Here is a 26421-nt window from a genome sequence, read left to right as displayed (position 1 = left end):
CAGCTCGGGTCATGATCCCAGGGTCCTGGGATCGAGCCCCACATCGGACTCTCTGCTCAGCAGGGAGCCTGCTTCCTCCTCTCTCTCTCTCTGCCTGCCTCTCTGCCCACTTGTGATCTCTGCCTGTCAAATAAATAAATAAAATCTTTGAAAGTTAAACACCATATGGAAACAACTGAAACAACCAGATAAATACAGAATGTGGGGCATTCTATAATACAAGTGGCTTGGACTCTTTAAAAAGTTAATATTATTTAAACAAAAAAGGCAAGGTGACAGCTAGATGAGAAGAGATTAGAAATAGCTATAGGTGAGTTTTGATTGGGACCTAAATAGAAAAAAAAAAGGTAGTTAGGAAATAGATTTTTGGAACGACTGTAAAACGTGAATATGAATGGATTATTAAATAATACTGTGGAACAACTACTAATTTTCTTAGATGTAATAATGGTATCATGGTTGTATAGGAGAAAATCAACTCACTTTCAAATAGTTCAGGAAAATTCTTCAAATACATATGCATGTATACTGTATATAAATGAAAATAGAATAAAATGTTAAAAACTGTTCAATGTAGGTTAAGTGTATTCTAACTCTAATAGTCTTTTAAATTGTGTGAATGCTTGAAAACTTTCAGAATAAAAAGCTGGGAAAAGAAAAACAAGAAGTCAGTGCTAAATGTACTGGTGTTAAGTGAGCCAAAAGCAGATTTAGTGCTACATACCACAGTACACTGGCATTACAGCATGTGTTTACTTAAAGTTTAAATAAACTTTAAACCACACAATTTAAGTTTTAAATCAACAAAGTAAAAATCTTAAATCCACTGATGATAGTGGTATCTTACAGACAAAATGCAAAATCCACTGAACACAGAGAATCTCTTCACAAACCAATATGTGGTAAGTGGCATTTATTACTGGGGTACTTCCCAATCTGTGTTTGGTGGCAAGACTTACTATGTTAAAAGAGATACATATTTACATAAAAATTATTCAGCTATGATGTAAATGAAGTAGATCTAAAATACTGAGATTGAAAGGTTTCTAAGAAATGAAGTGAAAAAGGAAATGTCAAAATGGTATATTGCCTCATTTTTGGCAATCATTTTTAAAATTGTGAAATAACTCATAAAATTTATCAAAGATATAAAGAGTGATAAACATTCAAGTAGGGCGCCTGGGTGGCTCAGTGGGTTAAGCCGCTGCCTTCGGCTCAGGTCATGATCTCAGGGTCCTGGGATCGAGTCCCGCATCGGGCTCTCTGCTCGGCAGGGAGCCTGCTTCCCTCTCTCTCTCTGCCTGCCTCTCCATCTACTTGTGATTTCTCTCTGTCAAATAAATAAATAAATAAATCTTTGGGGCGCCTGAGTGGCTCAGTGGGTTGAAGCCTCTGCCTTCGGCTCAGGTCATGATCCCAGGGTCCTGGGATTGAGCCCCGCGTCGGGCTCTCTGCTCAGCAGGGAGCCTGCTTCCTCCTCTCTCTCTGTCTGCCTCTCTGCCTACTTGTGATCTCTGTCTGTCAAATAAATAAATAAAATCTTTAAAAAAAAAAAAAAAAACAAAAACATTCAAGTATACTCTGCTCCCTTAACAAACAGATCACTCTTTTGCCACTCAAATCCAGTGCATTTCTGCTGTATCTTTTCTTCCTCCTCCTTATCCACAAGGTTACTTTCTGATTATTTCCCCACTCTTCTTTATAGTTTTATTATATACACCCATACATATGCAATGTGTATTATTCAGTTTTGCCTAGTTTTGAACTCTACCTAAAATCTCTTCTGAGACTTTTTTTTTTTTTTTTGCTCATCATTGTTTCCGAGACTCTTTCACGTTAACATGTATAATAATTTTTCACTGCGTAATCAGAGAAGTCTCAATAATTTTTTGTAGAACAGATGAGTGTAAACTCTTATTTTCTGGTTTTCACTTAACTTCTCTGATTTCCCCAGATGCTGAACATGTATGTTAATTGGTCTTTTCTGTTTGATCTTTTGTGATATGCCTGTCCATATTTTTTCCCTATTTTTCTAGTAGGCTGCCCATTTCCTTGATTTATAGGAGTTCTTCAGTTTGGAACTCAATTCATGCTTGGTTACATATGTTGCAAATATCTTCTCCCCATCTGTGGCTGGCTTGTCTTTCTATTTTATTTTAATGATAATTTCTGATGAACAGAGGTTTTATGTTTCAATATAGTTCTTACCATCATTAAAAAAACAAAACAAAGCAAATCACCTATGGTTTCTTTTGTGCAGAGAATATGCTTAGAAAAACAATCTGGTCAACAGAGACTAAAGCAGTAACAATGTTAATATCCACGGTTTCAGGTAATGTGGGACTTTTATTTTTTTTGCATCATATGTCTGTAATGTTTGAGGATTCAAAATGCGCTGTATTAATTTCATTCTTAACCAGGAGACCTTCTAGGGAGTTTATAGATAGGTTTCGGGGTGTTTGTGAACAAAACATTTTATTTTTATGGGTATTTTTCTTCAGAGAGGTTCTGTAACTTTCCCTAGATTCTCAAAGGGATTTAGGACCACAATAATGTTAAGAATACAGCTCTACACAGTTATATAAAGGTATACAATAAACTGAAAGTTTAGAGGCAGAGAGTCTCTTTCTCAGGTTCCATGGTGTGACTCCCAGGGAAGGTACCTCTCTGTGTTGGTTTCACAATATAAGGATGAATTTATTTATTTATTTTTAAAGATTTATTTGACAGAGAGAGATCACAAGTAGGCAGAGAGGCAGGCAGAGAGAGAGGAGGAAGCAGGCTCCCCGATGAGCAGAGAGCCCGACGCAGGGCTCGATTCCAGGACCCAAAGATCATGACCTGAGCTGAAGGCAGAGGCTTAACCCACTGAGCCACCCAGGCGCCCCATGTAATGAATTTAATAATAGAATCTGCTCCATTAGGTTGTTGTGAAGATCAAATAAGTGACTACTTACTAAATAAATAGAGTACTTAAACTGCTTACAATATGGGCCAGGCTCACCTAAGTGCTCAATAAATGGTAGTGATTCTTCTTCTTATTAATTCCTGACTTTATTTCAGATAAAAGCTAAAAAAATATATGATAGAATCAATACCTTAATGGACTTTTTTGGGGGGAAGGACTGAGGAAGGGATAGATATCCCTAGATTAAGCCCACCGACCAATAATAGATACTAATATTATAAAATAAACAAGTAATAGTGCTACAACAGACTAATATCTCTGTAAAGTCTCTCTCAGAAGTGTTTAAGAATGAACTGTGTAAGTAACAGAGAAGTTACAGGATGCTTACAAAAAAAGATTTTTTCCTATTACTTTGTCTCCCTGGTGCCCTATCCTTATCAGAGACCATAGTGATAACATCAGAAACAACGCAGTTTTTAGTAAACAGGTCTCTTCATCTTTGCTGATAAAGATCAACTATTATTTAGAATCGAATTTGAATCAGTTCAAACTGAATGCATTTAGAAGGGACTTTTAAGATAACCTTATGATATCTTAAGGGTTGAAATGGTTTAATTTGTATTTTTTAAAAAATGGACAGAATTCTTGAAAAATGTCTCCATTATTTTCTACACCTGCTTAGATAAAATTTTCACAGCCAAAACTCCTAAGCTTTGTATATAGTTCTGAGAAAACCCTTGTGGAGTTTTAAAAGAGAACCCATTTAATAATACATATTTGAACTTCTAGAAACAAATACTATTTTCATCAAGAGCTGAAAGAGCCCTACCAATTAGGGACAGTTTGAGCACTTAAAAATATGCTAGCTGTCTTCAGATTCTGTTTTGCTGCCAAACTTGTGACTATTTATTCAACAGATGTCCTTAAGTCCCTATTTGGTGTTAGGTAGGTACTGTTCTAGGTACCGGAGAAATGAAAGTGAATAGAACAATAATAATAAACAATAGTCCCCACCCTCACGGAGTTTATGTTGTAGTATGAAAAGACATAATAAAAAATAAGTATATAATATTTTAGCAAGGGAAAAGGATTTAGAGAAAAACTAGAGAACAAAGGCAAAGGTGGGGGGTGCTTGTGAGTTGCAGTTCTGAACACAGGAGGACTCGATGACAAATAAGATGACATCTGCATGAAGATGTGATGGAAATGAAGTACATTAGAAGAAATAACCCAAAAGAGGTGACAGAGGTATCTGGGAGAGTAATATTCCAGGCAGAGAAAATAGCCACTTAACCCAAGCTCTGCAACTGGACCTTGCTTTGTAGTGTTTAAGGAAATCAATGGAAGTTAGTGTGTCTGGTGTAAGGCATCAAAGGGAAAAGAAAACAACCTTGAGTAAATTATGTGGGCCCAGCTGGCCAATTTACAGACATCGGCTGGACCTTTAAATCTAATGAAGAAGCAACTGGGAGACTTTGAGAAGAGTGACATGACCTGAGCTATATATATATATATTTTTTAAAGATTTTATTTATTTTATTTGACAGAGAGCGAGATCACAAGTAGGCAGAGAGGCAGGCAGAGACAGAGGGGGAAGCAGGCTCCCTGCTGAGCAGAGAGCCTGATGCTGGGCTCGATCCCAGGACCCTGAGATCATGACCTGAGCTGAAGGCAGCGGCTTAATCCACTGAGCCACCCAGGCGCCCCTCTGAGCTATATTTTTAAAGGATCACAACAACCCATGTGTTAAAAAGAGACGATAGGGGGACAAAGCCAGAAGCAGAAGCAGGGGAGGAGTAACTGGAGTAATTCAGATGAGAAATGATGTTGTCTTGAACCAGGATCGCTACAGTGAAGGTGATGAGAAGAGGTCAAGTTGGGGATATATTCTGAAAGCAGAATGAACAGTATTTCCTAAGGATCTGTTGTGGGATGTGACAGAAAGAGGTGACAAGGATGACTCCTAACATTTTAACAGAATAACTGGAAGGATGGGGCTACCATTAAGTAAGATGGAAGACTTGGGGCTGAGGAGGGCTGAAGGGAAAGATGAGGGATACAGTTTGGGAAACACTGACTGAAATGTGTTACCAGACAGATATATAGCTTTGGAGATGGCTGGCAGGCAGCTGGATATGTGACTTAGAAACTTGGGAGTCATTAGCATGTAGATGATGCTTAAAACCATGAGATCACCAAGGTTGTGCAAAGAAAGAAAGACGCAAAGAATCCCGTGTAGTTCCACCAGATGCACAACAAACAACTTCTCTTCAGCAATGGCATGCACCTGGGTCTGAAATTCTGCTGCATTTTAAAACATTTAAGATGTAAATCAGTGTATTTAAAAATCAAATTTAAACTTCCGAATCCAACATGAATAAAGGGATATCTTGCTATAATAATATCCTTGAGGTTCATGCTATTATAGCATTTGAGTCTAGTGATCTTGTTTTTCATCTTTAAACCCTTGGTTTCTAGCATAATGCCTCACAGAGAAGAAAATCAGTGATTACTGAAACTGATGAATGAGGGAAAAAGTATTTGTGATAGCAAAGAAATTTTCAGGTCATGTTGAAATGCAAATCAACACCATGAGTTATTACCTCATGCCTATTAGAATCCTTGTATACTGTTGGTGGTACTGTAAATTGGTACAGCCACTATGGAAAATGGTATATGGAAAGTCTTCAAAAAATTAAAACTAGTGCTACTATATGATCCACCCAGTCCACTTCTGGGAATACATTTGAAGGAAATGAAAACACTGTGCTAAAGAGACAGCTGTATCTCCATGCTCACTGCAGCATTATTTACAACAGCAATAAATGGAAAGCATCCATCATTGGATGAAAGTGTCCGATGGATGAAATGATAAGGAAGGGGGGGTATATACATACACAAGCACACACACATGGAATATTATTTAGCCATAAAAAATGAAGAAATCCTGCTATTTGCAACAATATGGGTGGACGTTTAGGGGATAATGCCAAGTGAAACAGGTCAGAAAGAGTAAGATAAATCTCATTTATAATGCAGGATTTAAAACAACAACAACAAGGAAGTAAACTAAACTCAGAAATCAGATTTGTGGTTATCAGACGAGGGCTGTTATGGGGGTAGATTAGAGTAAGATTATCAAAAGGTACAAACTTCCAATTATAAATTAATACTAGGATGTATTGTACAACATGATGACTATAGCTAACACTGCTGAATGATACATAGGAAATCTGTGAGAGCTAAGAGCTCAACACAAGGAAAAAAGTATTTTGCATGTGCTTTTTTTTACTTGCTTGTTTCTTATATCTATATTAGATGATGGCTATTAACTAAACTTAGTGTGGTAATCATTTCACTATAAATGTTAGTCAAATTATTATACTCGACACCCTAAACTGATATGGTGTTATACATCAATAGATCTCAATAAAATAGGGGGGAAAAAAAGAAATTTTCAGGTCATGTTTCCCTTGCCTTCCCAGTGACAACATTTGCCTCTTAAATGCTAGCAGGCCCCATCCATTCCCTTGCTGAGGAAAATGACAAGGAAGGCATTCTAAGGGTGAACTTTCAAGTTCTAAAAGTAAATACCTGGCTAATGCCCACGTAAATGGATGTCTTTCCAGTTTTATAATAAACAGACAAATGACCTAATAAAGAAAATGGTAGAGTCCCTGGGACCAAAGGTTATATATTTTATATCAACTCACCAATAGACCAGCCTCCTATTCCTTTCATTTGATTGCCTTTCAGGGCTAGATGCCAGAACCATGGCAATTATTTGGCACGAATAAAGTGGTGGTGGTGGGGGTTGCTTAGAGAGATGGTTATAATCTATTTGACTTTACACAGCCAAGATCTTATCTTTGATTGAAAAATGTAAGTATGTATCAAGATTATTACATGAGTCTTTTTCATTACTTTGTATAATGACCCCAGTCAGCCAGAGATACCCATTTGCCTAGGGCAGGTTTTTTGGTCTCAGGATCTCTTTCTACTCTTACTGAGGACCCCAGTGAGCTTTTGTACATGATTTGTGTCTATCATATAATAGATATAATATAGATATAACCTACCAAATTAAAAATTAAAGTAGATACTTTTTTAGAATAGGAATGTCTTCATTAAAATAATTAGCATTTAAAAATGATTACTAAAGTTACTAATGTTATGTGAAGAACATATTTTACATGGTCAAGAGTCCAGGGCAGACTCTGCGAAATTTACGTTGGAGATTTATTCAACAAGCATTTATTGAACTTTGGCATTTGGTCACACACCATTAAAGCAGACATTTTAAAAACATACGAATATATAAGCACACACACACAAGATGTCAAAGTAATGAACACAGTACATGTTTCAAAGTTTCTGAGAAACTCCACTGTGTCATGAGAGAATGAGAGCAAAGAGAACAACAGTGAAAAGAATGTAAGAGAATGAGGGTAAAAAGGCAAATAATGTCTTACAGTTTTTATAAAAATTACTTGGTCCTTCTGGGCAGCAACCCCCTCCTCCCATCAAAAAAAGGGTCTTTGGCATCCTCAGGGATACCCAGACCACACTTTGAAAACTATTGGTTAGGGTTACCACAGCAGAACCACAAAAAAGAGCCAACTATTCAGCTTTTGACCTCCAGAATAGCAGTATCTGAGTCTCCAGCCAGAAAAAAGTACTGAAAGTCAGGCTCTGTTGAGAATGAAAAAGAGTCCTAAATCCCCAGAATTCTATTTACACATTAAAAGCCAAACCTGGGGATCTGAACAAATTTTACTTAAATCATAGGTAGAAAGAACTCAAGCTTGAATGTGAGCTACTAGGGAGGTAATAAGAAGGCTGGCGGCAAAGAGGAGGAGTCAGAGATTGGAAAAAGAGGAGATTCAAGGCCAGTTTCCTTGATCACCTTTCTTGGCCTCAGTCAAGGTTCAACCTGGAGAAGGAAAACACTAAGAACAGAGAAAGTGATGAAGCTGAAGGGAAAGATGAATACAGGCCTGCACGCTACTTCCTACTAGAACTCAAGGAGGAGCCTGGCTTGTGAAATGACAACTATGTACAGGGGTTATTCTTAATGACATAAAAGGCAGTGTAGAAGCCTCACCTAGAATTCTCAACACTCCCCTTGACTTTCATTTGTAGAGAAGAGACTTAAGATCATAAAAGGTAGCCAAGTCGAGGGTCACTGGTCCTTGCTTGGGCTAGTATGGTTTAAGTCAAGTGAATCCCAAGACACAGGACACTTGATGGACAATCCAAGCCAGAGGGCTCAATGGAAGGGGTGGAGCTTCAGAGGAATCCATTCAAACAGTGAGATTCAAGGCAGAATTAAGTTAGGCGGGCAGACCGTGAGGCTCTGACCGTTTCAGAAAAGATCAGGAAGGAGTTCCCCAGCTGCCTACTTCAGCAGCAAATGCCAGCAGGGTACCTAGTGTATAAGGGTCATCAGTGTGGTGGTATAAGGACTTCAGAGCAGACACAAAGATCTCTCCTTCCAATTCTTTGAGGACTTATGAACCTATCCTCAGGCTTACCCAGCTGCCACTCAGGCTAGAAGGAGAAATAGGGTAAGTCCTAGAAAAACTGAAAATTTAACTGAAAAATTAAAACCCTAAAGAGCCCAAGATAATTTTAATTGAGAAGTTTAAATTTCCTTTCTCCAATATGTGTCCAAGGCAATAGATTTTAGAGCTTTGATTTTAGAAAACAAATTGGTTGTTTCCCGTGTATACCTATGTTGTAATCTGTTACAATTTCAATGGCACTATTTATGATACTCTTTTTAAAGTGAGTCATCTTTTATTCAAGTATAATAAATTCTCTGTTTAAATGACCAATGATTGGGACTGTTTCTTTATTTGCAAACCTATAGGAAGGAAAAGATGACCCACATGCTGTATAAGGGAGGACACAGATAAACAGTTAAGTACTGGAATTACTGGCAAGAAATAGAAGGAAGCCTGTGCTGCTGAAGAAGGAATCCTCAGGGGCCATTAATAAAGATATAACAAAACTATCAACTAAAACTAAAGACATAATAAAAATATCAACAAGAAAATGCAATTGAAAGATTAAAAAGCACCAAAAATATTTTAAAAACTTGTTTTAAAAAATCTTACACACAAATGGCATTTTCCAAGCATGACAGAAAACTTAAAAACCATGAAAGAAAAATGTGATTAGTAAACATTTAACAATTATATACGTCCAAAAAATGCTAAGTACAAAGTAAAAAGTTATACAAACACAAGGTGGAGATATGTATAACATATATCACAAAGTAAAAATAGTTTCCTTAAGGTAAAAGATCTTTATGTGGATGGAACTACAGGGTATTATGCTAAGCAAAATAAGTCAGTCAGAGAAACACAAATGCCATATGATTTCATTCATATGTGGAACTTAAGAAATAAAACAGATGAATATGGGGAAAGGGAAGGAAAAATAAAATAAGATGAAAATAGAGAGGGAGGTAAACCATAAGAGATGCTGAACTCTGGAAAACTGAGGGTTGCTGGAGGGGACTGAGGTAACTGAGTGCTGGGCATTAAGGAGGGCATTTGATAAAATGAGCACTGGGTGTTATATGCAACTGATGAACCACTAAATTCTACCTCAACAAATAATAATACAGTATATATTAACTAAACTGAATTTAAATAATTAAAAAAGATACCAGAAAAAAGAACTTTTATAAATTTTAAAATAAAAAACTCCAACAAAAAAAGGGACAAAGTATATAAAAAGACAATTCCAAGAGAAAGAATCACAAATGGCTAATAACTATATGAAAAGCTGTTTAACATTAATAACATTTTAAGAAATGCAAATCAAAACAAGGTATGATTTTTATCTATTAGACTAGCAAAAAATGTGAACATATAAAACAACAAATGTCATGCCCACTTTTTCTGTATGCCTGAAATAATCCATAATTAATACATATACACTTCAGAAAATAAAAGATAGAAAATATCCAATGTTGGCTAGAATGAGCACTTTCATATACTTTTCATCGGATTGCAATACAGCGTCCGAAGGGAAACTGCAATATTTATGAGAATTAATAATAAAAGTTTTCTATGTTCATTCTAGCTTATCCTTTATTCTCTTCCACATATTTAAAATATTCTCTGATAAAAGACAGTTAAGGGAAAGAAAAGCACATGTACAACCTTAATTAAAGTTCTGGGAATATGTGATATTCCCATGTTTGCATGCAAATACAGAGATGTATGAACAAGAATGTTTAATGGAGTACTGTTGCAAAAAAAAAGGAGAAGCATACAAATGTCCATCAAGAGACAGATATTTAGTCAAATTATAGTATCTCTATATAATGGAAGACCCCATAAGTCATTTAAAAAAAACCCAGGTAGATCTAAAAGTTGCTTATATGTTAATATATCTGAATTAAGATAGATTCACAATTATACACAAAATTTACTTCCTTTTGGGTAAAAATGGGAAATGTGTATCTGTGCAGAACATTTCAGGAAGGGCAGAAGAAACTGAAAAAGCGGTTGCCTTTCTTTGAACTGTTTGAGTTTCTTACCATAATCACATTACTTTTAAATAATTTTAAAAATATATAAATACACACATAAATAACTGATCAAACAAAAAGAATACTGGATTCATAGCCCTCTGTTCTTATCAATCAAAGAGCTCAGCCATTTCCATAGTCTCAACAAAGCAAAAGACCCAAATTAAGGTTCTGACCTTGAACTGTATTCTCAAGTTCTAGGGTAAAATTGACAATGATTGCTTGCATGTATGTCCCGCCACCCACTGCAGTCTCAAATACATTTTGTCTAAACTCAAATTCACCCATATCAAATCTTCCTAAATTCTCTACTTTGCCGTAAAACTTTGTTATTCTATCAATCAAAGGACTTCTACAATCAGTGGAAACTGACTCATGTACGTATTTTCTAAATAGTCTTCAAGATTTTCAGTTCTTTACTACCCCCAAATATTCTGTATTTCTTAATACATTATTCTGATCATCTCATTTTCTTCAATAATCCACCTGAAGAAAATAATCTTAGAATCTTGGTCCAACCCCCCATATATAGCAGAAATGACTACACATCACTTGGAGTAGACTCTATTACATTCTTTTATTTCTACAGAAGAAAACTCATCTCGTCCCCATTTAGGTGACTGAGGAAAATATACCTGCCTTCAAAAATGAAAAGAAATACCAAAATCCAGGTTCTTGCTATAAATTAGAACCTGCATCAAAATTCAGTTGAGAAAGAAGATATTTACAGGTGAATGATTTGGGACATATGGACATGTGGACCATTCTCTTAACATTCCAAGGACCTGTCCTTGCTCTGGGCCAGATTGTGGGTTCTACTGACTTGCTTCCCTACAGAACTGCTTTCACTAAATTAGGTTTTAATGGTATGTTTTTAGTTTTCATGTTTAGTTTAGTTTTGTTTTTTCTTTTAGAGAGAGAGAGTATGAGTAGGGGTAGGGGAAAGGGAGAGAGACAGTCTTAAGTAGGATCCATGCCAAGTGTAGAGCCTGATGTGGGGTTTGATCTCATGACCCTGAGATCATGACCTGAGCAGAAATCAAAAGTCAGATGCTTAACTGACTGGGCCACCCAGATGCCTCAAGATTTCATATTTAATTTCAGTTTTTTTTTTTTTTAAGATTTAATTTATTTATTTGAGAGAGATAGAGAGAGAGCACGAGCAGGGAAAGGGCCAGAGGCAGAGGGAGACGCCGACTCTTCCTTAAGCAGGAAGCCTGATGCGGGGCTCTTTTTCAGGGCTCCAAGATCATGACCTGAGCCAATGGCAGACACCTAACTGACTGAGCCACCCAGGTGTCCCTTCATGCTTACTTTTAATTTTCATTTAGTTTCATGTCTTTTTAGTTTTCACTTTTCAATATAGCTTTAAATAACAGGCAACTGTCAGCAATACAAAAGGCAAAACACATATGAAACTCTCATATGAAAAAAATTCGATTTCATACTAATTTGAGAAATGGATGTTAAAGGTATAATCAAATATTTTTTCACTTATCAAAATAGTAATAAACAAAAAGTAATACGCAAGTTTTGGGAAAGGTGGGAGAAAGAAGCACTCTCTTAGGTTTCTGAAGGGCAATGTGGCTATGTTTTACCTTAAAAATCTTCACACTTGTTTAACCAGGTTATTTTACTTCCAGGCCCTCCCCTTAAGGAACTTTTCAGAGATGTACACAAAATAAGTCTCTATTTAGAATAAAAAATGAAATAAAAACAAGAAACTACTGTTCAAAAAAAGGATTAAAAAAGCTATGTTACAACCATACAATGGATAAAAGTCATTAAAAGCCATGTTTAGGTAATTATAAAAATATCTAATAAAAACATTTAAAAAATATTTGTCATGGGAAACTCAATTACTACATTATATCTTGTCTCCCATAGGAAGTTCCACTTATAACAAGAATTTCTTCTAGAACTAATTGTTTAGCAAAGCTTTATATTTTCTAAAGAATGAGTATAGAGCATATGATGGATAATGAGAAGCATATAACGCATTTTCTCGGTGGCCAAATTCTTAGCTCAACTGTGTAGGACTCTAGTCCAAGAACAGTGGGGCTGTCTGTCTCTTCCTACTATCTCTCTTGTTATTATACAGCAGTTTGTAATTAATATATAATTACTTTAAATATATTTATATACTTAAACATTTATATATATAAAGTAATATGTAATTATTTATTCTGCCACATAACATGGCTAGACTGGTAGACTCTCCCAGAAAGCTAAATGCTCTTTGAGGACTGCAAGCATTTCTTCTCATCATTGTATTTCACATAACAAAGAGCAGAGGGCTTTGCATGGAGCAGGTATTCAATAACTTTGCTGAAATGATTTTAGCAGCAGAAATAATGTTTTGAAAAACACAGTACTAATAATAACAGTTTTTAATATTTCCCCATGTATTTTAAGCTAACTTCAGAAAGATTACTCAAAGAGATTTTCTTTACTGGTAAAAATAGGATGAAGAACAGAAAGAAATATAAGGTAAACAATTAGGAGGAAGCAAAATGATCTCTGCATAGAGACAATATGAGTTTATCTGTAGAAAACCCTAAAAATTCCACAAAAAGGTGTCAGAATAAATGAATTTAGCAAAATAGCAGGACGCAAAATTAACACACAAAGTGACTGCATTTCTACACACTGACAATGAAAAATCTAAAAAGGAAATTAAGAAACAACTTTATTAACAATAGGATGGAATTAACCAAGGAGGTGAAAGACGTGTAAAGTGAAAACTAAAAAACATTGCCAAAAGAAATCATTAAAGACATAAAACAATGGAAATATATTCCATGTTCATTGACTGGAAGACAATATTATTAAGATGTCAATATTACCCAAAGTGATCCACAGATTCAGAACAATCCTTAACAAAATCCCAAGGGCATTTTTTGCAGGAACGGAAAAATCCACCCTAAAATTCATAAGGAATCTCAAAGGACCCCAAATAGCCAAAACAATTTTGAAAAAGAACGAAGGTGAAAAATTCAGTTTGATTTCAAAATTTACTGAACAGTTATGATAATCAAAACAGTGTGGTATTGGCTTAAAGTCAAATGTATAGGATACAGAGCCCAAAAATAAATCCTCCTATGTATTTTCAAATGACTTTTGACAAGGGTGCCAAGACCATTTCGTGGGGGAAATGACAAGTTTTTTCAATGAATGGTGCTGGAAAAAACCAGGTATCCATGCAAAAGAATGAGGTTAGACTCCTATCTATCACAGTATACAAAAGTTAACACAAAACAGATCAAAGCCCTAAAGAGACAAAAGTATGTAAGTATGAAACTCTTCTGAGAAAAAATAGGGCAAAAGCTTCATGACACTGGACTTGGCAATAATTTCTTGGGTAGACACCAAAGGCACAGGCAACAAAAAAAACAAGACAAAAAAATGGGCTTAAAAATTTTTAAAAACTGGGGTGCCTGGGTGGTTCAATTGGTTAAGCGACCGCCTTCAGCTCAGGTCATGATCCCAGGGTCCTGGGATCGTGCCCCACATTGGGCTCCCTGCTCAGTGGGAAGTCTGCTTCTCCCTCTCCCTCTACTGCTCTGACTGCTTGTGCTCTCTAGCTCTGTCAAATAAAAAAATAAAATCTTAAAAAAAAATTTTTTTTAAAAACTGCTGCATCCAGAAACACTATCAACAGAGTAAAAAAGCATCCTTAAAATGATAGAGAATATTTGTAAATCTTATCACTGATGAGGAATACTCTGAATAGAGAATAACTCAAACTCAACACCACCAAAAAAAAAAATCCAATTAAAAAATGGACAAAGGACTTGAATAAACATTCTTACCAAGGAGATATGCACATAGCCAATAAACACACAAAAAGATGGTCAACTTTTTTTTTTTTTTTTTTAAGATTTATTTGAGAGAAAGGGTAAGGAAGAGAGAAAGAGAATCCTTGAGCAGACTCCCCACAGAGTGTGAATCGTGACGCAGGGTTTAATCCCAAAACCTTAAGACCATAACCTGAGGCAAAACCAAGAATCAGACCCTTAACTGCCTGAGCCATCCAGGCGTTCCACGATGTTCAACATTATTTATCATTAGGGAAATGCAAATCAAAAATATAAGAGATACCACCTTATACCCCTTAGGAGGGTAGGGTTACTATTAAAAAAACCCCAAACAAACAGAATATAACAAATGGCAAGTACATGGAGAACACTTATGCACTGCTGGTGGGAATGCAAAATGGTGTAGCTGCTAGAATGGCAGTTCCTCAACATATATATATATATATATAAAAAGAATTACCATATCGGCCTGAAATTCCATTTCCAAAAAACTGTAAGCAGGATTTCTTTTCTTTTTTTTAAATTTATTTATTTGATAGACAGAGAGAGATCACAAGTAGGTGGAGAGGCAGGCAGAGAGAAGGGCAAAGCAGGCTCTGCTGAGCAGAGAGCCCGATGCGGGACTCGATCCTAGGACCCTGAGATCATGACCTGAGCCGAAGGCAGAGGCTTAACCCACTGAGCCACCCAGGCACCCCTGAAAGCAGGATTTCTAAGAGATGTTTGTGCATCCATGTCCACAGCAGTATTACTCACAACAGCTAAAACCTGGAAATAACCCTAAGTGTCCTTGAATAGATGAATGGATAAGCAAAATGTGGGATACAGAGGAAAGAAACTTGACATATGTTATAACATGGATGAATCCTGAGGACATTACGCTAAGTGAATAAGTCAGTCACAAAATAACAAATACTGTCATGATTTCACTTATTTGAAGTACTCAGAGTAGTCAAAATCAGAGCCAGAACATAGAATAGGGGTTGCTAGAGGGTGGGAAAAGGGAATGCGGAGTTAGTAATTGGTATACAGTGTTAATTTTACAAAATGAAATGAGTTACATGGTAGGTCAATATGAGTATATTTAAAACTACCAAATGAAACACTTAAAAATGGTTAAGATGACAAGTGTTTTTTTAATTTACGTTGGCTTTCTTCATTTGAAAATCAAAATAGATTATTTCATAGTTAACGAGTCTAAGTTCAAACTCTGAATATAATAACTTGGTGACTTATTTGATATACATATATACATGTATTTTATATTTATTCTTCACTTCTTTTTAAATTAACATATAATATATTATTTGTTTCAGGGGTATAGGTCTGTGACTCATCAGTCTTACATAATTCACAGCACTCATCATAGCATATATTCTCCCCAATGTCCACAACCCAGTCTCCCCATCCCTCTCACCCCACTCCTCTCCAGCAGCCCTCAGTTTTTCCCTAAGATTAAGAGTCTTTTATAGTTTGTCTCCCTCTCTGTTTTCCTCTTATTTCATTTCCCCTTCCCTTCCCCTATGTTCCTCTGTCTTGTTTCTCAAATTCCTCATATCAGTGAGATCATATATTTATCTTTCCCTGATTGACTTATTTCGTTTAGCATAATACCCCCTGTTCCATCCACGTCATCGCAAATGGCAAGATTTAAGATGGCAAATTTTAGAAGTATTTGACCTCATTAAAAATAATTGGAAAAAAATTAGGGAGGAGGAACAAAAATCCAGCACTTAACCTGCCTGTCTGAGCTGTACTTGAGGTAACTAAAGAGATAATGATGGAATTTGTCTTTTTTACTAGATAGAAAATTCCAGATAATAATACATACAGATGAATGACAGATTTAAGGTGCCACAATTTTGGAACTCCTATTGAAATATTGGACTTGCTCATAAATATCAATAGCACCTAAAACCATTAAGACAGCATCACAATGAATGGTCCATGCTGAGGAAATCTGAAACTACTGATCAATCTTAACAACACCGAAGAGACAGAATTTAAATCACATGTCTCCTAATGAGCTGAAACAAACAGCAATATCTAGGAAGTATTCTTGACCAAAAAAAAAGAAGTCTCATTCTGATCAAGGTTTCAAATTTAACTACTGGTTTAAAAGAAATACAGAGAACAGAGTCACATGCTAACACCATGAGGATAGAAATGGAAAATCCAGAGTTTGAGACATTCTGTAACACAAAAATGTTTTTTGATTTTCATTTTTTTCAAAGATTTTTACTTATTTGAGATAAAGAGTGAGCAAGCATGTGCATGAGAGCAGGGTGGGGGGGTGGTGGAGAAGAGGCAGGGAAAGGGCAGAGGGAGAGGGAGAAGCAGGCTCTCTGCTGAGCAGGGAGCCAGATGCGAGATGTGGGTTTGATCCTGGGACCCCGAGATCATGACCTGAGAAGGTGAAAGCTTAACTGACTAAGCCACCCAGGTACTGACAGATAATTTTTTTTTTTAATATACCTACGTACCTTGTTTAGCTTTTGATTTGATGAAAACATTTAGGAGATAACTGGGACATTTTCAATAGTGAATAAATATTTGATGATATTAAGAAACTATTGTTAAATTTTTTTAGATATGAAAATGATCTTTTGGATGTTAAAAATAAAAAAGTCCTTATCATTTAGAGATACAGATTAAAATATTCATAAGTGAAATGATACAATGTTTGGAATTTCAAATTGTCTGGGGCAGGAGGGGCTTGATGGTTGTACCAATGAAATAAGATGGGCCGTATGTTGATAATTGTTGAAGCTAAGTTATAAGGTATTTACCCCCCAAAGATACAGATGTCGTGAAAAGAAGGCCATCTGTACCCCAATGTTTACAGCAGCAATGGCCACGGTTGCCAAACTGTGGAAAGAACCAAGATGCCCTTCAGTGGACGAATGGATAAGGAAGATGTGGTCCATATACACTATGGAGTATTATGCCTCCATCAGAAAGGACGAATACCCAACTTTTGTAGCAACATGGATGGGACTGGAAGAGATTATGCTGAGTGAAATAAGTCAAGCAGAGAGAGTCAATTATCATAGGGTTTCACTTATTTGTGGAGCATAGCAAATAGCATGGAGGACAAGGGGAGATGGAGAGGAGAAGGGAGTTGGGGGAAATTGGAAGGGGAGGTGAACCATGAGAGACTGTGGACTCTGAAAAACAATCTGAGGGGTTTGAAGTGGCGGGGGGGTGGGAGGTTGGGGTACCAGGTGGTGGGTATTATAGAGGGCATGTACTGCATGGAGCAATGGGTGTGGTACAAAAATAATGAATACTGTTATGCTGAAAATAAAAAAAAGAAAAGAAAAGAAAAAAAAAGAATAGTGTATCATATTATTCTACTTTTCTATGTTTAGAATTGTTCATATTAAAAAAATTTGTAAAAAACCTCTGAAATTTTTAAATTATAAGCTAAATACTTTTCTTACAGTTAAATTTAGAGCATTTATTAGTCAATAATTTTTAAATGGAGAAGGAAAGAAACATCAGGCAACAGGTATCTAAATTATCATGAATTTTTAAGTGGAGAATCCAAATTTTGATGTGGTTAACAAACAACAAAAGCAACTAAAGGTTATTTATTATATCCGGTGCTTTTTTTTTTTTTTTTTTAAAGATTTTATTTATTTCAGAGAGAGAGAACAGGAAGGAAGGGCAGCGGGAGAAGCAGGCTTCCCACTGAGCAGGGAGCGCAATGTGGGCTCGATCCCAGGACCCTGGGATCATGATCTGAGCCTAAGGCAGACCCTTATCCAACTAGGCCACCCAGGCACCTCTACATCCAGTACTTTTAAAGTGTATCTAATATCACTGACTTCCTTATAACCCTTTAACATTTTGGTTTTACCATTCAATTCAGTAGGATATGATTACTATGAAAAGAATAAATAAAATCTTGTAATTCTTTGGCAGTTCAAAAGAAATATTTTACATTTATGTGTAACTTACCTGCTGTAAAATCTGCAGTCAGATCAATAAATGCATGAGAATGTGGAATTCGCATTTTACTTTTAGTGGTCAATGCGGGATGCCAGGATAAATTCCTAAAAAAAAAAAAAAGAATTTTCTTAAGGCAAATATCAAATAAGCATTGTTTTAAAATAGAAAATCCTTTGTTGCAAGGTATTTTTAAAATGTATTGATTTTTGTTGAGATATTTCTCATACCATAAAATTCATTCTCTTTGAGTATACAGTTTCATGCTTTTTAGTATAGTCACAGTTTGCAAACTTCACCACTATCAACAGAAAAATTTCTTTACCTCAAAAACAAACCCTGTATCCACTATTTACTACCCATTCTCTTCTCCCTCTTGCCCTTGGCAAGTACTAATTTGCTTTGTATCATTATAATTTCCCTACTCTGGAAATTAGATATAAATGGAATCATATGTGGACTTCTATGTCAGGTTTTTTTCACTTAGAATATAATTTCAGGTTCATGTATGTTGTAGCATGTGTCAGTACTTCGATCCTTTTAATGGCTGAATAATATTTCACTATATGGTTATGCTTTTTGTTGATTCATTTGTCTTTTTAAAAAAAGATTTTATTTATTTATTTGACAGACAGAGATTCACAGTTGGCAGAGAGAGAGAAGGAGAGAGAGAGAGGGGGAAGCAGGCTCCTTTTTGAGCAGAGAGCCCGACATGGAGCTCGATCCCAGGACCCTGAGGTCACAACCTGAGCCGAAGGCCGAGGCTTAACCCACTGAGCCACCCAGGCACCCCTATCCATTTATTATTTGATGGACATTTGGCTTGTTTCCACTCTTGGCTATTATAAATAATGGTGCTATGAATATTTATGTACAAGTTTTTATGTGGACATATGTTTTCAATTCTTTTGGGTATATATCTAAGAATTGCTGGGTCACATGGTAACTATATATTTAGCTTTCTGAGGAACTGTCAAACTATATTTTAAAGTGGCTTCACCATATTATGTTCTTAACTAGCAATGTCAGAGGGTTCCAACATCTCTGTTTCTTTGTCAACACTTTTTATTTATTGTCCCTTTGTTTTATTATAGTTATCCTAGATGGTGTGTATCTCATGGTTTTGACTTGTATTTTCCTGATGGCTAATGATGTTAAATGTTTTAAGTGTATATTGGCCACTTGTACATCTTTGGAGAAATGTCCACTCAAATCCTTGGCTTATTTTTAAGTTAGATTTTTATATATAATGTTTTATTTTTAGGTAAAAGTTCTCACATTCTGCACATTGGTTTTTCACTTTCTTGAGAGCATCCTATGATGTACAGAAGTTTTTTCATGAATCCTATTCTTTTTTTGTTGTTGTTGTTGATTGTTCTTACCTCTTCTTATCTGTCATATCTAGGAATCCATTTTAAAATCCAAGTTCATACAGATTTATCCATATGCTTTCTCCTGAGAATTTTATAGTTTTAGCTCTAATATTCTTCAGTTCTTTTTTAAGAATAAGAAAAAATGATTTAATATTATCATAAATGTTTTTTCTAAGACAATGAAGAATGATGATTATCTCTTATGAATATTAATTCCAACATTTTGAGCCAAAGAATAAATTTAGAATCTTAAACCATATATCAAAAATTAACTCAAAATGGACCAAGGGGCTAAAACTATAAAACTCTTGTATGAAAAAATACAGGAAAATCTTCATGACCTTGGAGTTGGAAATGGAATTTTAGATATAATACCAAAAGAATTCAACAAGAGAAAAAATAGATGAATTAGATTCATCAAAACTAAGAACTTTTTTACATCACAAGATACTATCAAGGAAGTGAAATGAGAATTTCATAGAATGGGAAAAAGTACTTGCAAATATCTTATGTCTGACAAAGGTCTAGTATCTATCCATAAAGCCTTTACAATTCAACAATTAAAAAAACCTAATTAAAAAGTGGGCAAAGGACTATATCTAAGAACATACACAAATGGCTACTAAACACATCAAAGGACGCTCAACATTGTGAGTCATTAAGGAATTATGAAAGAAGACCTTAATGAAAAACTACTTCACAACCATAGAATGGCAATAATCAAAACCAAAAAAGAATAAGTGTTGGGGAGGAAGTGAATAAACAGGAAATTTTGTACACTACTGCTGGGAATATAAAATGATGCACCGCTGTGGAAAAGTCTGGCAGTTATTCAAAAAGTTAAACATAGAATTACCACATGACCCTGCATTTGTATACTTAGGTATGTATCCAAAACAGTTGAAAACAAGTACTCAAACAAATACTGTACATGAATACTCTTAGCAGCACTATTCACAATAGCCAAAACCTGGAAATAACCCAAATGTCCACCAATGGATGAATGGATAAACAAGATGCTATTCATACAATAAAAATATTTTATAGCCCAAAATGAAAATACCCTAAGTACTGATACATGGCACAACATGGATGAACCTTAAAACATTATGCTTTGTGAAAGAAGCCAGACATAAAAGGTCACATCCTGTATGATTTCATTTAGATGAAATACCAATGATAGGCAAATCCATAGAGAGAGAAAGCAGATTTAGCGGTTGCCAAGGGCTGGGGGTAGGGGGAAAGGGAAAGTGATCGTTTAATGGATACAGAGTTCCCTGCAGAAATGATGAAAAGCTGCTGGAAGTAGGTAATAGTCACAAAACATTGTGAATATACTAAATATCATTAAATTGTACACTTCATATGGCTAATTATACATTATGTAAATTTTGTTTAATTATAAAAAACAATCATAAAAAGTTTTCATATATCCTTCATTCAGTTTCCTTTAATGTCAACATCTAATATAACCATAGTACAATTATCAAAACCAGGGAGGTCACACTGGCAAATTATTATGAACTACAGAAGAGTGAGCAAATTTAAATAAAATAATTTCTCAATTCATCATCAGTAGAACACACTCCATTGTCAAAGTCATTGTCATTTATCAAGGCCCTACTTTGCTTTTCTTAACTGGTATCCAAGTACCCTCTTCTCAACTAAGAGCAACTTTTTAAGATGTAAGCTCCTCTGAGGGACCCGACAGAGGCTCAATAGGTTAAGCACCTGACTGTTGATTTTGGCTCTGGTCACGATTTCAGGGTCATGGGATTCTCTTTTCCCCTTTTCCATGTGTCTCCCCACATGTTCAGGCACACGCACTCTCTCTTAAAAAAAAAAAAAAGATGTATGCTCCCCTGGATATCCTGATTCATAGATATTTCTATCTACATAGTCTAACCAGGATATGGCTCCCATATAGTGGCTGAAATGAAATATGGTCTAATTAGCAAATACTTGCTAGACTGCATCATAGTATCAAGTAGCATTTCTTATTCTTCTCTACCTCTAGTTAGAGCATGCTATTTTTTTTTTCCACAATACGATGTTCCAGTGAAATATATGTCATGTCCAAAGAGAAATTTAAGGCTAATTAAGAAGTCAAACTTAATTATCAATATATCATCTAAGTGATTGGATAGCAAACAAGATTTATTTGGATTTGGTTTTAATGTGTTGGGAAAGCAGAGAGAAACAATTGACTAATTTTCTCTTGGCAGGTGGAGTCTGGGAAAAAGAAGAAGCATTCATCAGGAGAAAATTTTCCCTACACAAAGAGTCCATGTTCTACAAACAGTAACTTCTTCCCAATATCCTCATACACACTTTTTAACATACAGTAGGCCTCATCTGTTGCCTCACAAGACAGTAAAAACAAAATTAAGCAATGTTTGTATAACCCAATTTTATTATTTTAACGAAAATCCCAAAGTATAAGGTTATGACCATAAAATACGAAAGTGAGACACTGTATTCAGCATTCAGTGTAAGGTAATTCAATGCCAAGCATTCATGTCGTGTTTTTCTTTCATACTTCACAAGGTTAGAAATGCCTAAAATAATTTCAATCAAGTCCAATTTAGTAAGGCCAGTTCATTCTTTTTAAGAGAGACCATTTGTTCACAGGTTCTTTAAATTCTGAGCATTAAAGTATTTTTAATTACTAACAAAATAATCAGAGGCAGGCTAGAGAGATTCTACAAGAAGTTTAACCCAAAGTTATTTCAGAAGAGTTTCCTAATGTTCCCAAGAAATTTGTAATTATAGGCCAAAAGTGAACTAAAAAATATAAGCTGCTACAGAATTGAGCTCAATGAGGTTAATCATGTGGTTGCCTTTAGTTACTACCTGAGAAATTATTGATTTCATTCCTTAAAAATCTTTTTATAAGTTTGCTTTGAAATAAGTTTTAGTTAGAATTCTAGAAAACTTAAACTAACTCTTAGAAACTACTTGACAAAAATGTACATTTCAAATAAAGAATTTAGAAGAGCAATAAACCAAAAGTGATAAAGTGGCAGACTAGCGGCCAAATTCAGCATAACAATGTGTTTTATTTGGCTCATATATTGTTTTAAATATTTTGCATTCATTGGTAAAAAATAAAAAATCAGATTTCACAAAAAAATCTTTCCAGCTTCTCTTGAAATACTAGTTCTGGTAACCAACTGGCCCTTTTCAGACACAGCTATAGTTCCTGTGGGCAGCCAAAGTCCCCACATTTCCAAACTGCTTCACTCACTTTGGTTTCCTTCAGGGTCCCTTTACACATTTGAGTTTGCAACTCCTAACAAAATATTAATTATAATCTTCCTTTCTGGAACTCTTCCAATCAATATTCAAGGTCTTCACAGTACTTTAACTTTTATACTTGTTGCCTATACTCTTTTAAATTACAGTTATGTCTCTTAACTGATCCTTATACTTTCTAGTGGTAGAAGGGGATAGAAGGGAAGAGCTATTATTTCTTTTTGTGATGTATTTTGAGATAGTTGAAAATTAAATGTATATACAGTTGTATATCAAAATTTTATTTTTTAAAAATTTAAAGTTGAAAAAAAAATTCATTTTCCTCTACCTTTACTGTTGTTCTTTGTACACAACAGTTTTTCAATAAGAAGCAACAGAAACCATCTTTATAAGCAACTGTATTCAAATAAACTATAACCTTCTCATATACATGCTCAAATCCATTTGAAGGCCAAGGTCACAAACTGTTCTCATTACAAAGGAAGAAAGAGCAGAGATGAAAAAATGGGCAGTTCTGAGCCATGTTGAGTCTATTTGTTGACATTTCGTGACCTCTATAGAAAATTCCAATTATTAGCTACCCACCACCCCGCCCCACAGGAAACATAATTATGTCAAGGTGTTCTAATTTGTGAGCACCATTACCCTTAATCTCAAAGAATAGCATTTATCAAAGGATGAATTTAAATGTAATTAATGTCAACTATAGCTTTTGGTTGCCTATGGTAACTGCTCTTTGAAATGACTGATAATCCACCCACTTTTCAACGATCAGTCTATAATGAATTATCATTATTTTAGATATCCAGATAAAAGCAATTACCAGGAGGAGATGGATCTAGTATGCTTTTCTAAGCTCTCTAATTCTTTAGTCCACTGGTCTTCAAACATTTTCACTCAGATAGGCCCTAAAGGAATTTTTAAAAACTATGTATCCCTTTCCACATTTAAGATCCCTTCTAAAAAAGTAATCTAAATATTTTCATCAGTTTAAACTGTTATCAAATATGTAATTTTCAAATCTCTTAGAATTATTAAGATTGTAAAATAATTGTTCTTAAAAAAGTGTACCCAGTGGACTATAACTACCATACTGAGTTTTTACCCACCATTATCCACACACAAAAACTGCATGAACAAGACTGCTAGACAAGATGGGGGAGTAGGAGGACCCTAAGTTCACTTCATCTTACTTATACAACTAGATAACACTCACATCAGTATAAATAACCCAGCAAATGACCCAAAGATTGGTAGAACTACAAAACTAAATATAAGGAGGCCACATCTAAGAGGGTAGGAAAGGCAGAGACAAAGTAGGGAGCCAAAAGGTTGGGAGCTAAACAGACCCACAGGACTGTTCACAGGAGGGAGGGATACTGTAGAGAGAGAGAGACTCTCACAGTAGGTAGACCTCACAGGGAAGACAAATCTCCCTCACCATTTGGCTTTGAAAACTAGAAGGGCCAAATTTCATGAGTTCTTACAACCAGCAGGACTTAAAACTTGAAACTTTCGAAATCACTGGGTTCCACTCTCGGGGAGCCATAAAGTGAGAGAAAATGGAGTTACTGCCTTTAAAGAGCACAATAAACAGTTTGAGGAGATATAGCAGAGAAGCAGTAGTTTGAAAAGTGCTATGGTCATACTGGAGGGGAACTGGTCTATACTAATCTCAGAGTGTGTGCTAGAGGGACAGGCTTCCATGGAAGAATTTTCTAGGAACAAAGAGATTGGCAGGTGTTATTTCCCTCCCCTGCCTCCCAGCATAAATACATGTACATCTGTGGGAACCAGTGCAGTGCTAACACTCCAACCTAACTTGCTTATACTGCAAGTCCTGCCCTGGCAGAACCCTTCCACCAGAGGACCTGAGCAAACCTTGCTAACACTGTGCACTCACCTCCACATACTTTGTGGATCCACCCCCTCCAAACCAGCTGGCCTTAGTACTGGCAGTTGCAGCTTCCCTCCTGCAAAAGACCTGTTCGCAAACCTTTCAAAAACTGCAGGTCTGATCTGACAAACTATGTGAATCCACACCTTCAAATATGCTGTGGGTAGAGCACATTCAGAACAATGCCAAGAGCCTGGCAGTATACAAGCAGCCTCAACAAAGCCCAGAACAACTCCAAAGTAACTCTTGCCACAGAAAGAGGGAAAGATAACCACACATGTTAGTCAGACTATGGACCCAGCCATGGGCTGGGGCAGACAGCTGGTCTGACTGCAGATCCCACTCACCAATTGAAGCTTCTCAGGGGACAACACAGGGAAGGTACTCTGCAGTTTGATGCTACTGCATCTTTGACAAATGGCTGGTCTGACTCAACTCAAGCCCAAGGCAGCGTCAGACTGGCCCATTAGCAACACAGGGACCAAATACTGCCCAGCACAGGCAAAGAGAGCCAATGCAGATGACTGGACTGAAGGCAAAAGCCAGCTCAGCCAGAAAAGGAGGGTATAGGCAACACACATAGGAGATACTCCTGAAGTGTCAGGTTCTGGTGAACAGGGGACACAGCAATGCAGGGCACGAAATGATCTTTTCTTCATAAGGCCATAACTTTCAAGAGCAGGAGATGTAGCTAACACTGTTAGCACAGAGAAACAGACCACAGAGTTAGACAAAAAGGAGACAGAGGAATATGTCCTGAAGGAAAGAACAGGACAAATCACAGCAAGAGATAAAAACAAAACAGAGATAAGTAATATGTCTGATAGTGAATTTAAATTAATGATCATAAAGATACTCACTGGGTTTGAGAAAAGAGTTGAGGACTTTAACAATGAGACAGAAAATATAAACAAGAACCAATCAGAGATGAAGAACCAGTAACTGAAATGAAATATACATTAGAAGGAATCAATAGTAGACTAAATGAAGCAGAAGAATGGATCAGCAACTCGGAGGACCAAGAAATGGAAAGGAGGGCGCCTGGGTGGCTCAGTGGATTAAGCCGCTGCCTCCGGCTCAGGTCATGATCTCAGGGTCCTGGGATCAAGTCCCACATCGGGCTCTCTGCTCGGCGGGGAGCCTGCTTCCCTCTCTCTCTCTCTGGCTGCCTCTCTACTTGTGATTTCTCTCTGTCAAATGAATAAATCTTAAAAAAAAAAAAAAAAAAAAAAAAAAAAGAAATGGAAAGGAATCAAGCTGAATAGGAGAGAGAGAGAAAAAATAACACAAAATGAGAATAGATTTAGGAAACTCAGCCAACACCATCAAATGTACTAACGTTCCCATTATAGCAATCCCAGAAGAAGAGAGAGAGAAGGGGGCAATTTTATTTGAATAAATAATAACTGTAAATTTCCCGAATGTGAGGAAGGAAATACACCCAGACTCAGGAGGTGCAGAGATTTCCCAACAAAACCAACCCAAGGAGGTCCACACCAAAATACATAATAGTAAAATGCCAAAAAGTAATGATAGAGGGAGAATTTTTAAAGCAGAAAGAGAAAATAGTTATAAGCAAAAGAAACCCCATAATGGTATCAGCTCATTTTCAACAGAAACTTTGGAGGCCAGAGGGAGGGGCATAATATATTAAAAGTGCTAAATGGAAAAAT

General features: G+C 36.0%; 1 protein-coding gene across 1 annotated transcript in view; it reads right to left on the bottom strand.

The window, feature by feature from the left end:
• The window catches only part of ITFG1 (integrin alpha FG-GAP repeat containing 1), a 324431-nt gene that overhangs the window by 262667 nt on the left and 35343 nt on the right, over nt 1–26421 (bottom strand). The window contains exon 6 of the mRNA XM_059152027.1: nt 18236–18330. Within this exon, the coding sequence (XP_059008010.1) occupies nt 18236–18330 (95 nt within the window). The remainder of the gene's footprint in view (nt 1–18235; nt 18331–26421) is intronic.

The sequence above is a fragment of the Mustela lutreola genome, chromosome 16 (assembly GCF_030435805.1).
Source record: "Mustela lutreola isolate mMusLut2 chromosome 16, mMusLut2.pri, whole genome shotgun sequence".
Classification (NCBI taxonomy): Eukaryota; Metazoa; Chordata; class Mammalia; order Carnivora; family Mustelidae; genus Mustela; species Mustela lutreola.
Note: the sequence above shows the minus strand (reverse complement) of the source record. Positions and strands in the feature narration are given on the sequence as shown.